A 14,566-nucleotide genomic window follows, 5' to 3' on the forward strand; every position below is an offset into this window, starting at 1 on the left:
TAAACGCCAACAACAGGAAACCACTAAATCATCGCACTTATACAGTCAGCAGCCGATCTGATAAACTGAGCCCAAAATATTCACTCCAACTGTAATACTACAACCTGTGTACAAGAATCCTGGCATGTTAGAGTTGGAAGGGACCTCCAGGGTCACAGCGTCCAACCCCTGCTCAATGCAGGATTCACTAAACCATCCCAGACAGATATCTGTCCAGCCTCTGTCTGAAGACTTCCATTGAAGGAGAACTCACCACATCTCATGGCAGCCTGTTCCACTCATTGATCTCCCTCACTGTCAAAAAGGTTTTTCTAATATGTAATCTGTATCTTCTCCCTTTTTGTTTCATCCCATTGCTTCTCGTGTTTCCATGTGCGAATGAGAATAATGATGATCGCTCTACACTGTGACAGCCCTTCAGATATTTGTAGACAGCTATTAAGTCTCCTCTTAGCCTTTTTTTTTTGCAGGCTAAAAACATTCCCAGATCCTTTAACCGTTCCTCGTAGGACATACTTTGCAGTCCGCTCACCATCCCGGTAGCTCTTCTCTAAACTTGCTCCAGTTTTTCAAAGTCTTTTTTTTTTTTTTTTTTTTTTTTAAATGTGGTGGGCAGAACTGGACTCAGTATTTGAGATGAGGCCTGACCAAGGAGGAGTAGAGGAGGAGAATTACTTCACGTGATCTAGACTCTCTGCCTCTCTTAATACATCCTAGAACTGTGTTTGCCTTTTTTTTGCTGCTGCATCACACTGTGGACTCATGTGCAGTCTGTGATCTATTAGAATACCTCTTTTTCACACGTGCTGTTGCTTAGTTCTATACTTCCCATTCTGTAGATATAATTTTCATGTTTCTTACCCAGATGTGGAATCTTGCATTTCTTCCAGTTAAATACCGTTCTATTAGTCACTGCCCATTGTTCAAGCTTGTCTTCTCTAGTGTTCGTTATCCCACCTACCTTTGCATTGTCTGTAAATTTTATTAGTTTACCGTCAGTTCCCTTATCTAGATCATTTATAGAAATGTTGAATAACACTGGAGCCAGGACAGAGCCTTGCGGTATCCCACTTGAAACAGTCTTCCAACTTAATGTGAAACCATTTATCACCCTGAGTACAATCACTGAGCCAGTTATGAATCCACCTAACTGTAGCCTTGTCAATCCAATACTTAATCATTTATTCAATAATGATAGTATGAGATACTTTATTAAATGCTTTGCTGAAGTCGAGAAATACTATATCTACCGCATTTCCCTGATCCATCCAGTCAGTGATTCTGTCATGGAAGGAAATTAGATTAGTCTGACTTGACTTGTTTGCTACAAACCAATGCTGGTTCTGGTTAATTACTGTATTCTTATCCAATTACTTACATACAGGCTGTTTAATAATTTGTTCAAAGATCTTTACTGGTATAGAAGTAAGGCTCACTGGCCTGTAATTTCCTGGCTCCATCTTCTTTACTTTTTTGAGGATAGGAACAACATTTGCCATTCTCCAATCTTCTGGAACTTCTCCTGCTCTCCAGGAATTTTCAAAGATTCTGGTAAGTGGCTCTACAATTTCCTCTGCTAACTCTTTTAGTATCCTAGAATATAACACAGGTCAACAAAAAAAATTTTTTTTTCTGGTGTCCAAAATATTTTAATGAATTTGGGGTATTTTTGGGGTGCTGATTCTGAATATGTCATCAGTTTTGCCAGATTGGCTCAAGTTTTTGAGATTTTTGGTATCTTATTTATAGCACTTGTTGGTAAATGCGACGCATCATCTCATTAATTTCTTTGGATTAGTACTTGAACTGAGCAGTTCTCAATATAGTTTTGTGTTAATTAGTGTTCTAAAAGTTTGTTCATAGCTTGATTTTTGCACTAACTTTATGTTGTTGTCTGTTTTCCAGTGAAAAGCATGAACTCATCAAGAAGAAGTTGTCTTAACGATCCAGACTCATTCTGTTACATTTGTGGTGAATACACACTGCCAAAACATAGAAGAAACATAACAGACTTCGTAAAAAAAAGTGTATTTTGCCTATTTTGGGGTTATGCTTGGGGACCAAGACAAGTTTTGGGCACCACACATAGTGTGCAAAGCATGTATCGAATTATTACGAAAATGGAGCAAAGGACAAAGAAAAAGCTTCAAATTTGGTGTTCCAATGGTGTGGAGAGAGCCAAAAAATCATCATGATGACTGTTATTTCTGTGCAGTGCAAGTGCAAGGATTCAATAAGCATAAGAAACGAAAATGGGAGTAACATGGAATCTGCAAGAAGGCCTGTCCCTCATTGTGAAGATGTGCCTGTACCTGTGTTTACCATAAATAACAGTCATCATGATGATTTTTTGGCTCTCTCCACACCATTGGAACACCAAATTTGAAGCTTTTTCTTTGTCCTTTGCTCCATTTTCGTAATAATTCGATACATGCTTTGCACACTATGTGTGGTGCCCAAAACTTGTCTTGGTCCCCAAGCATAACCCCAAAATAGGCAAAATACACTTTTTTTACGAAGTCTGTTATGTTTCTTCTATGTTTTGGCAGTGTGTATTCACCACAAATGTAACAGAATGAGTCTGGATCGTTAAGACAACTTCTTCTTGATGAGTTCATGCTTTTCACTGGAAAACAGACAACATCATAAAGTTAGTGCAAAAATCAAGCTATGAACAAACTTTTAGAACACTAATTAACACAAAACTATATTGAGAACTGCTCAGTTCAAGTACTAATCCAAAGAAATTAATGAGATGATGCGTCGCATTTACCAACAAGTGCTATAAATAAGATACCAAAAATCTCAAAAACTTGAGCCAATCTGGCAAAACTGATGACATATTCAGAATCAGCACCCCAAAAATACCCTAAATTCGATGAAATATCTTTGGCACCAAAAATGCTGTTGACCAGTGTAATTCATCTGGACCAAGAGATGTAAATTATCTAAGTTCCCTCACCATCTCTCAATTTATGGATAGTGTGGATTCTTTTATTCCTTCAATGGCACCGTGAAGATCAGTTGATGTTACATTTGCGGTCTTAGAGAACACAGACGCAAAACAGGAATTTTTCACTCTACTCAATATCATTTTTGACCACTTCACCCTTTTCATCCTGTAAAAATCCTATACCATCTTTTACTTTTCTTTTGCGGTTTGCAAACCCCCCAAATCCTTTTTTTGCTGCTTTTGGTTTCCATTGCAAGCCTCACTTCATTACTGGCTTTAGCTACTCTAACTCTTGCCCTGCTGACAGCATTATATTCTTCTTTAAATATGCCCCCCTCTTTCCATTTCATATACATTTCTTTTTTTCCTTTTTATCAAGTGATTAGTACGGTGTTCATCCATCCTGGTCTCTCGAAACGCTTACAATCCTTCTTTTCGGGATTGCTACCGATTGCAGTGAGAATTTTTTTTGCAAACTCTCCCAAACATATCTACTATAATACTGCCCCTATATACAAGAATATAACTACTATAATACTGCCCCTATGTACAAGAATATAACTACTATAATACTGCCCCTATGTACAAGAATATAACTACTATAATACTGCCCCTATGTACAAGAATATAACTACTATAATACTGCCCACATGTACAAGAATATAACTACTATAATACTGTCCCCTATGTACAAAAATATAACTACTATAATACTGCTCCTATATACAAGAATATAACTACTATAATACTGCCCCGATGTACAAGAATATAACTACTATAATACTGCTCCTATGTACAAGAATATAACTACTATAATACTGCTCCTATGTACAAGAATATAACTACTATAATACTGCCCACATGTACAAGAATATAACTACTATAATACTGCCCCTATGTACAAGAATATAACTACTATAATACTGTCCCCTATGTACAAAAATATAACTACTATAATACTGCCCCTATGTACAAGAATATAACTACTAGAATATAACTACTATAATACTGCCCACATGTACAAGAATATAACTACTATAATACTGCCCCTATGTACAAGAATATAACTACTATAATACTGCCCCCTATGTACAAGAATATAACTACTATAATACTGCCCCTATGTACAAGAATATAACTACTATAATACTGCTCCAATGTACAAGAATATAACTACTATAATACTGCTCCTATGTACAAGAATATAACTACTATAATACTGCCCCTATGTACAAGAATATAACTACTATAATACTGCTCCTATGTACAAGAATATAACTACTATAATACTGCCCCCTATGTACAAGAATATAACTACTATAATACTGCCCCTATGTACAAGAATATAACTACTATAATACTGCCCCCTATGTACAAGAATATAACTACTATAATACTGCCCCTATGTACAAGAATATAACTACTATAATACTGCTCCAATGTACAAGAATATAACTACTATAATACTGCTCCTATGTACAAGAATATAACTACTATAATACTGCCCCTATGTACAAGAATATAACTACTATAATACTGCTCCTATGTACAAGAATATAACTACTATAATACTGCCCCCTATGTACAAGAATATAACTACTATAATACTGCCCCTATGTACAAGAATATAACTACTATAATACTGCCCCCTATGTACAAGAATATAACTACTATAATACTGCCCCTATGTACAAGAATATAACTACTATAATACTGCTCCAATGTACAAGAATATAACTACTATAATACTGCCTCCTATGTACATGACCTATGGAGGGAATCTGACAGATACTCACCAATTAAACTCATTGTAGTCGTTGTGAACTTCCCACCAGAAATAGAACCATGTGAGAGTGAGGAAGAAGGTGAATGTGAGGATCATAAACCATAAAAGCTCCCACTGTGGATAAAGAGAGGAATAAGGATGAGGATGATGGCAGAGGAGCACAATATATAACTCATCATTACATGTAATGGACATTTCCTGTTTTATTTAAATGAAAACTTCTACATCTTACTAATACACTTTGTATTTACATTTTTCTCCATTTTGCCTGATTGTTTACAGCTGAAGACCTCGTGACAATTACTTTGATAGACTGCAGTGAATCTTGCTGCAGGTTGTTGATTACGGAAAGGAAAAGAAAAAAAATTGGCAACGTTTTTGGATTTAAGATTTTTAAGAAATCAAATTTCATCCATATCATCATCATCCAGCAGCTGCACATAGCGGAGCCTTCAGAGGGTTAATCATTTCAGGGTCATTATTCTGACAGCCGGAATGTGAAATATTTTAGGATTTAACATTCTGTCTCTGTCCTGTGCTCGGAGATATCCATCTTTTATTTGGCCAGGACTTCATTAAAGATAAGAAGCCAAGGCTGTCCGTGGAAAATAACCGAACTTACACCCCGACCTTCACATACACAGGGTACAGAAGTTAAAGGGGAACTCTTGGTTATCGGTTATGGAAAGGTCTTTGAACCACTTCTCCAGCAAACATTCATTACCTGAGGAAGGGCAGAGAATATGGAGATTGTCTGGTGGGCTATGGCTGCAATCAATGAATGCGTACATATAGATAAACGTCAAGCTAGACAGACCATTAAGAAGGTGCTATGGAGCCCACCACTAGGGGGAGCTCCCTGTATACAGAGATACATGATAAGATCCTGTCTGCAGTCACCACTAGGGGGAGCTCCCTGTATACAGAGATACATGATAAGATCCTGTCTGCAGTCACCACTAGGGGGAGCTCCCTGTATACAGAGATACATGATAAGATCCTGTCTGCAGTCACCACTAGGGGGAGCTCCCTGTATACAGAGATACATGATAAGGTCCTGTCTGCAGCCACCACTAGGGGGAGCTCCCTGTATACAGAGATACATGATAAGATTCTGTCTGCAGACACCACTAGGGGGAGCTCCGTGTATACAGAGATACATGATAAGATCCTGTCTGCAGCCACCACTAGGGGGAGCTCCCTGTATACAGAGATACATGATAAGATCCTGTCTGCAGCCACCACTAGGGGGAGCTCCCTGTATACAGAGATACATGATAAGATCCTGTCTGCAGCCACCACTAGGGGGAGCTCCCTGTATACAGAGATACATGATAAGATCCTGTCTGCAGCCACCACTAGGGGGAGCTCCCTGTATACAGAGATACATGATAAGATCCTGTCTGCAGTCACCACTAGGGGGAGCTCCCTGTATACAGAGATACATGATAAGATCCTGTCTGCAGCCACCACTAGGGGGAGCTCCCTGTATACAGAGATACATGATAAGATCCTGTCTGCAGCCACCACTAGGGGGAGCTCCCTGTATACAGAGATACATGATAAGATCCTGTCTGCAGTCACCACTAGGGGGAGCTCCCTGTATACAGAGATACATGATAAGATCCTGTCTGCAGTCACCACTAGGGGGAGCTCCCTGTATACAGAGATACATGATAAGATCCTGTCTGCAGCCACCACTAGGGGGAGCTCCCTGTATACAGAGATACATGATAAGATCCTGTCTGCAGCCACCACTAGGGGCAGCTCCCTGTATACAGAGATACATGATAAGATCCTGTCTGCAGTCACCACTAGGGGGAGCTCCCTGTATACAGAGATACATGATAAGATCCTGTCTGCAGTCACCACTAGGGGGAGCTCCCTGTATACAGAGATACATGGTAAGATCCTGTCTGCAGTCACCACTAGGGGGATAACAGTTGGTTATAGATGGGGCCACGGTGACCGTGTGAAGCAATGGCACAGAGGTAAGACTCCCGGCAGCTATGGACGTCCTCCGCTCCAGAACGATGGTCATACCTCGCTCTAAACTTAGAAAAATCAAATTTTAGCAGAGGAGCAACATCCACAATGAATGTGAGTTATGACCGGATCCAAAAATAGCAGAAAAGGAAATCTGCCCCCCTGAGACTCCCAAGGCACTTCATAGCCCAGGAGGGAGGCTCAAGTAACGCGCTCATCTGTCGGGTGAAGACGCCCCAGAGCTGCGCTCATCTATCAAAATGCAAAATAATCTACTTGGTGATATCCTGGCTCCATTCATTCTTCAGTAGAACTGGCCACTTGTTTATGGCCGACCCTGTCCAGACCAATCCTCTGCTCCTGCATCTCTATCCACCACGGCAGGGGGATCAAGGACCGGTGCAGGGCCCAGTACCCGGGGCCACACCGATCAGCACAGTATCACCATCTCTATGGATTGGTTAGAATTTACCTAACAGGAATAACCACTTCCATCAGTAACTGTATGGCGGTATTATTCAGTCAATGTATGGCGGTATTATTCAGTCACTGTACGGCTGTATTATTCAGTCACTGTACGGCTGTATGATTCAGTCACTGTACGGCGGTATTATTCAGTCACTGTATGGCGGTACGGTCATGACTAAATGTTATGAAGCGACTATGGCGGTATTCAGTTACTATAGAAACGGTAATAGTCACTGTTAGTGATACATGATACTTTATGGTAGTATTCTTTTATAGAGCTCTTATTCAATCTTTGCATGATGGTAAACTGGGGTTTACTGCATGGTGGTGATTAGTAATAGTACGATACTAACAGGGGGCGCACTGTATGGTCATACCGTTTTATCATAAAAGTGATTTAGGTGACTACATGGCGGTATTATTCAGTCACTATATAAATTTAACGTTCAGTCACTATGATGGGAACATTCAGACATTCAAAGCAATGTATATCAGTCACTGCATGGTGGTATTGCAGAGTGACTGCATAGCGGTGTTATACAATCACACTGATCGTGTTCAATGACTATAGCGGTATTATTCAATCAATAAGTGATGGTTGTCAGTCTCTGAATGGAGGTATTACACGGTCACTCTGGCAGTATTATTCAGACACTGGCACATTGAATGGTTTTTCTCGCACACTGTACAATGGTATTTGTATACTGAGCGGTGTTCATCTTGTAACAGTTTGGCGGTCATATTGGCACTGTATGGGGCACAACAGTTGGCGGTAAAGTCATGACACTATATGGCACTATTATTTAGCACTACTAATATCCAAATAATACTCTTCCCAAAGAAATTAAAAAAAAAAAAAAAAAAAAAAAGGAAAGATGGCTCTGTAGAGCCCAGAGCGCCATAATACGTGATTGGGTGGGCACACGTCATCCCACAGTACCGCGACACGTAGATGGACCGGCGCCACATATGGAAACGTGACCATTCTTTATACGGGTGAGGAATATTTTCCGGAAGCACATGAAGGTCTTCAGGGAAGACATTCACCTTGACACCGCTGACGCTGGAGGAGACATGGCGGCATGGAGAAGACTGTCAAGGGAAGCAGTGAAGCCTGGCAGACGGCAGCCCTCCCCTCCCCCGCCTCCTCCAGAGCTGTCCAACTGCTGAACCAGGCGATGAACATGGAAGTTCTGCCAAAAGGAATCATCAAGTCTCAGCCAAGGGCAAGAGGAATAAGAAGATCACACGATGATATCACATCGGAACCAAACACACAAAATGAGGCTGGAAAATGGGATTTTAGAACATTCCAACTATTTCTTTTTTAGACAATCCCTTTAAGGACTTGTAATCTTTTATGAATATGCGGTATTACATCCTGCGCTCTGCCCTTATTAGTGACGATTGCTCTTCTGGGCGCTAGAAAAGATGGATGACGACCCCTGCGGAACAATAATACAGCCATATTGTATGACATCCATCGTTCCCAAAGTCAGAGAACTAAAATCCGTGTGAATAAAATCCAGACAGTGCAAACGACGGCACACCGATACGCTAGGATATCGCTGAGACAGGTCAACGAGAGGGTCATGGCGCTCAGCGGCTCCCTCTATCTACAGCACATTATTAGTCAGTCACTGGATTGCGGTATTATTTAGTTATGCCGATATTAATAAGTCGTTGTATGATAGCTTACTCAGTGTATGGCAGTATACATTCACGGCCATATTAATCACAGGAGGAATTAAACAGGTGACATATGGGGACCTGATTCTGATAGCGTATAGTGGTATTTATTGCGTTACTGTATGGCGGTAATATTTATTCACTGCACTCATATTATTCAGTCACAGCATTGTACTATTCAGCACTTTATGGTGGCACTAATCATTACGGTATATAGCAGTGATATTCCATTACTTTCGGGGTATTCATATTATTCAGTCACGTGTGTTATGGTTTAGCCCCTGTATGGGTGGAATTATTCAGGAAGTATAAAGTAACATTCAGCACAGTATGGTGGAATTATTCAAGCACTGAGATTATTAAGCACAGGGTGGCGGTTTTATTCAGGCAGTGTATGTGAATATTAGGCACTCTACGATGGTTTTATTCAGGCACTGTATGGTAGTACTGCAGCACTGTAGCAGTAATACTACTGCATGGCAGCACTTCTAGGTCATTGTGTTGTTTGGTCTTACCCAGCTACTCTGTCACTGTATGGTGGTATTATTCATTTACGGTGACATTGTTGGGCACTGCAAGGTAGTATGATTCGATACCTATATTAGGATATTACCCACTGTATGGTGATATTAATCCTTCACTGTATGGCGGCATTATTCAATCAATACATACATGCATTCATTTACTTACAGTATATAGGTATTATTTAGTGCATGTGACGCAATCCAAGGATTTTTAGCCAACTTTCAGCATCTGTCTTCTTTTGACAAGTTACACAGCCATGAAAAGGAAGGGATAGACAGGTAATAGAGGAGTAGAAAGTCCCGGATACATCACAGCGCCAAACCGGCAGCAGCGTAATGAACACTCACAGGAGACACCGACGACCTCAAAGTGACGTCTGGATGTTCGCTTACAAGATTTATACTACCAGAGAGTCGTAGTCATCGGGGCAGTGATAGCGGTATACACAATATATCAAGAGGCAGAAGTGTTTTATAAACCTCTGCACCAGAACATTTACATATTCCAGGATTGTGCACAAATATTTAGTACAGGGCAATAACAGAGTATACAACCGTGTCATAACAGAGGGAATGTGATAGTGAACTGGTCCCAGGGAAAGAACGTATCGGGTAATAAAAATCACATTGTCGGTATAGTAGTTATATTCTTGTACATAGGGGGCAGTATTATAGCAGTTATATTCTTGTATATAGGAGGCAGTATTATAGCAGTTATATTCTTGAACATACAAGCAGTATTATAGTAGTTATATTCTTGTACATAGGGGCAGTATTATAGTAGTTATATTCTTGTACATAGGAGCAGTATTATAGTAGTTATATTCTTGTACATAGGAGCAGTATTATAGTAGTTATATTCTTGTACATAGGGGCAGTATTATAGTAGTTATATTCTTGTACATAGGGGACAGTATTATAGTAGTTATATTCTTGTACATAGGAGCAGTATTATAGTAGTTATATTCTTGTACATAGGAGCAGTATTATAGTAGTTATATTCTTGTACATAGGGGCAGTATTATAGTAGTTATATTCTTGTACATAGGAGCAGTATTATAGTAGTTATATTCTTGTACATAGGAGCAGTATTATAGTAGGTAAATTCTTGTTCTTATGGGCAGTATTATAGTAGTTATATTCTTGTACATAGGAGCAGTATTATAGTAGTTCTATTCTTGTACATAGAAGCAGTATTATAATAGTTATATTCTTGTACATAGAAACAGTATTATAGTAGCTATATTCTTGTACATAGGGGCAGTATTATAATAGTTATATTCTTGTACATAGGAGCAGTATTATAGTAGTTATATTCTTGTACATAGGGGCAGTATTATAGTAGTTATATTCTTGTACATAGGGGGCAGTATTATAGTAGTTATATTCTTGTACATAGGGGGCAGTATTATAGTATATTCTTGTACATAGGAGCAGTATTATAGTAGCTATATTCTTGTACATAGGAGCAGTATTATAGTAGTTACAGTGGTGTTCAAAAGTCCTGCATAGGTATAGGATAAATTGATTTTTCAAGTTTTAAACGTTTTCTGTCGAATATCTTCGATGCTAATATGACATATTATATATGGTTTTGTTCAGAATACAATTATGCATTCTCTCCCTGTAATATTTTTAGCTTTTGAAGCAGTTTTGCCTGAAATTATTGCAAAAATATGGGAATTGAAAGCACAAATAAATATTGTACAGCTCCAGATCCAAAATTAGCCAATCACAGATGAGGTTCTTGTGACCAATCATAACCTGGATATGGCAGCCAATCACATTGCATCATATCTGCTGCTTTGTTTGTTTGTTTTATCTGTTGGTCTATCTAGTGAATCATACTGTAGAGTTTTATGATGGGAGCCTTCAGATTTTTGTCAGTGGAGGATCGTGGGCATTGAAATATTTAAAATGGAGGAAGGAGGAGTGGGAAAAAGTGCTATTTAGTGATGAAAGCACTTTTTGCATTTTAGGAAATGACGGCAAGTCTTATGTGAGAAGGTTCCCACATGCATGAAGAGTACAAGCCAGAGTGTTTGAGCTTCTCTGTGAAACATCCGATGAAAGTAATGGTCTGGGGCTGTATGGCAGCCAATGGTGTTGGAAGGCTTCATATTGTGGAGGGTATGGTTAATGCAAAAAAATGCATAGACATCCTTAATAAGAAAATGCTGCCTTCTGCTCAACACCTCTTTTCAGGGGATTACATCTTCCAGGATAATAATGCTCCTTGTCACAGAGCTAAGACAGTAACGGAATGGAAAAAAAAGAACAAGGTGGCTACTATTGACTGGCCAGCTCAGTCCCCGGACCTCAATCCAATAAAAAATTTGTGGCACAAGGTATCATTAGAGATATCTAGAAAACAGCCAAGGACCAAGAGTGAGTTGATTGAGGCTCTGATACAGGCCTGGAACCACATCATCACTCGTGAACATCTGCAGAAGCTTGTTCACTCAATGCCACAGAGATGCAAGCTGGTGCTCAAGAGCAGAAGCTGGCCAATAAAGTATTAGAAGCTAAAGATGCACTAAAAAAGCCCTTTTCAGGACTCTGAATTAAATAAAAAATAATAAATCTTAAAAAGTAAAATTTATGTCTGTGTGAACATGCATTGGAAGTTAATGAACTTAGAAACCTGTTCACCATTCTACACACTGTACTCGTGTAGGTATGGTTATGCTGTAAAAATTTTTATCAAAAATGCGCATACCATAACAATTTATACACTTGGGACATTCAAAAATGAGTATGGCAAACAATGAGGGATTACAAAAACATATATGTTCCACCAGTTTCACTGTAGAGATGCAGACGTATGAAACATATAGTTTTCTTCACGCCTATGCAGGACTTTTGAACACCATTGTATATTCTTGTACATAGGAGCAGTATTATAGTAGTTATATTCTTGTACATGGGGGGCAGTATTATAGTAGTTATATTCTTGTATATAGGTGCAGTATTATAGTAGTTATATTCTTGTTCATAGGGGCAGTATTATAGTAGTTATATTCTTGTACATAGGAGCAGTATTATAGTAGTTATATTCTTGTACATAGGGGGCAGTATTATAGTAGTTATATTCTTGTACATAGGGGCAGTATTATAGTAGTTATATTCTTGTATATAGGTGCAGTATTATAGTAGTTATATTCTTGTTCATAGGGGCAGTATTATAGTAGTTATATTCTTGTACATAGGAGCAGTATTATAGTAGTTATATTCTTGTACATAGGAGCAGTATTATAGTAGTTATATTCTTGTACATAGGAGCAGTATTATAGTAGTTATATTCTTGCACATAGGGGCAGTATTATAGTAGTTATATTCTTGTACATAGGAGCAGTATTATAGTAGTTATATTCTTGTACATAGAAGCAGTATTATAGTATATTCTTGTACATAGGAGCAGTATTATAGTAGCTATATTCTTGTACATAGGAGCAGTATTATAGTAGTTATATTCCTGTACATAGAAGTATGTAGTAATATTCCTGTACATAGGAGAAGTATTATAGTAGTTATATTCTTGTACATAGGAGCAGTATTATAGTAGTTATATTCTTGTACATAGGGGCAGTATTATAGTAGTTATATTCTTGTACATAGGGGCAGTATTATCGTAGTTATATTCTTGTACATAGGAGCAGTATTATAGTAGTTATATTCCTGTACATAGGAGAAGTATTATAGTAGTTATATTCTTGTACATAGGAGCAGTATTATAGAAGTTTTTATAAGTATCAATAAAACATACCTAATTCATCCTAATAATTACTACGTATATCTGTGAGTGATAAATGTTCCATTACAGAGTGGTCCCCTGGATGTCATTAGACGACTTCTCCCCTTGTTTGCCTTTTTTACACGTTTCTTCCTTATAATGAATACTTCCGCCATCGTGTGCACAGGTAGCAGCGGCTCCAAGTGTCAGACAGACAGTGACATCAGAGCAGCGCTTTGTGCCATGTGTCTAATTAGGAGGCACTGACTGATGTGGAGGGAATACTTTTGGGGCTCGTTAAGTGCTGTCACATGTCAGGAGGCGCCGGTGTAAAGCTTTGTCTTGTGCTGACATCTTACAGATTCTTCTACAATTAGCTGTTGATACAGGGGAAGTAATCCCAGAATCCTGGCTCCTACGTTCCTTTCTCCACACTCGTCGTACGCACGGCATTAAAGGGTTTGTAAATGGAAAGTTTACACAAACATTAATATCTCAGCTTCCTTAAAAAACCTCTCCGTGCCAGACGACCTCATGAAGGGTTTGCATCTTTTGCGTGAAGATTTCCATTTTTCCTCTTATAAATGGAAAGCTAATGAAATAATGTATATAAGAAAGCTGCAGGATTTTCATTATGCAAAAGCTTCATTAACATGGACCTATTCTGATCTAATGCTAGTAGTATGGCTGAAGGTTTGTTACATTGTATCACCACGTGGAATCCTCTATAGTCACTGTTATACCATTTTGCAACATTGTATCAGTGTAAACAAAAGTCATCAGTCTGTTGTCCATGTGCAGAACTGATCGTGGAGGAACGAGGCCTCCAACCTGAGGCTGTCCAGTTGATGTAGAACTACCATTCCTAGCCTGCCCTGCACACAAGACTTTACTACCATCATTACATGGTAATGAGAAGGTCGGCGACACTCGTCACTGATCCTCTGGCTGGGATGAAGCCCAGGCCGCACGACTCCCATCAGGTTCCAGCTGCTGGATACAAGGAGGTTGGCAGAGACAAGGGCTAAAGCCGCTTAAAGAATGCTCACTTGGATTACACGTGCTGCAAAGCTTCCCAGGCATCTTCGAGGACGTCGCCGTTCCTTCCAAACACTCTCTGCAGAGTAAGAAAGGTTTAAAAATAAAAGTGAAACCGGTCCACAAAGTCTGGGGTTTTGCAGGATTATACTTGGGAGTACAAGTAACCAATTAGGACATTATCAATGTCACATGTAGGTTAAGACATCATCATTAACTGAAAAAGGTGTAGGAAAGTTAAAACCGGGTGAGTATCAGACAAACACTTCTACAAAAGGTGAGGATGTGGAAAACAGGTTCATGTCAAACACCATGGCAAGGCTGAGAAAAGCATCAAGACACAAGGTAGTTATACTGCATCACCAAGGAGTCTACCAAGTCAATATTTC

The 14,566-nt window shown here is 39.1% G+C and overlaps 1 protein-coding gene across 6 annotated transcripts in view; it reads right to left on the bottom strand.

The window, feature by feature from the left end:
- Positions 1–14,566, bottom strand: part of LOC143817384 (glycerophosphodiester phosphodiesterase domain-containing protein 5-like) — a 164,456-nt gene that overhangs the window by 37,721 nt on the left and 112,169 nt on the right. For all 6 annotated transcript variants that reach the window (XR_013224129.1, XM_077298769.1, XM_077298766.1 and 3 more), the window contains exon 3: positions 4,750–4,853. Coding sequence is in view for 5 of the 6 variants with exons in the window: in XM_077298769.1 (XP_077154884.1) it covers positions 4,750–4,853 (104 nt within the window). In the remaining variant the exon portion in view is untranslated. The remainder of the gene's footprint in view (positions 1–4,749; positions 4,854–14,566) is intronic.

Source organism: Ranitomeya variabilis, chromosome 3 (genome assembly GCF_051348905.1).
Source record: "Ranitomeya variabilis isolate aRanVar5 chromosome 3, aRanVar5.hap1, whole genome shotgun sequence".
NCBI lineage: Eukaryota > Metazoa > Chordata > Amphibia > Anura > Dendrobatidae > Ranitomeya > Ranitomeya variabilis.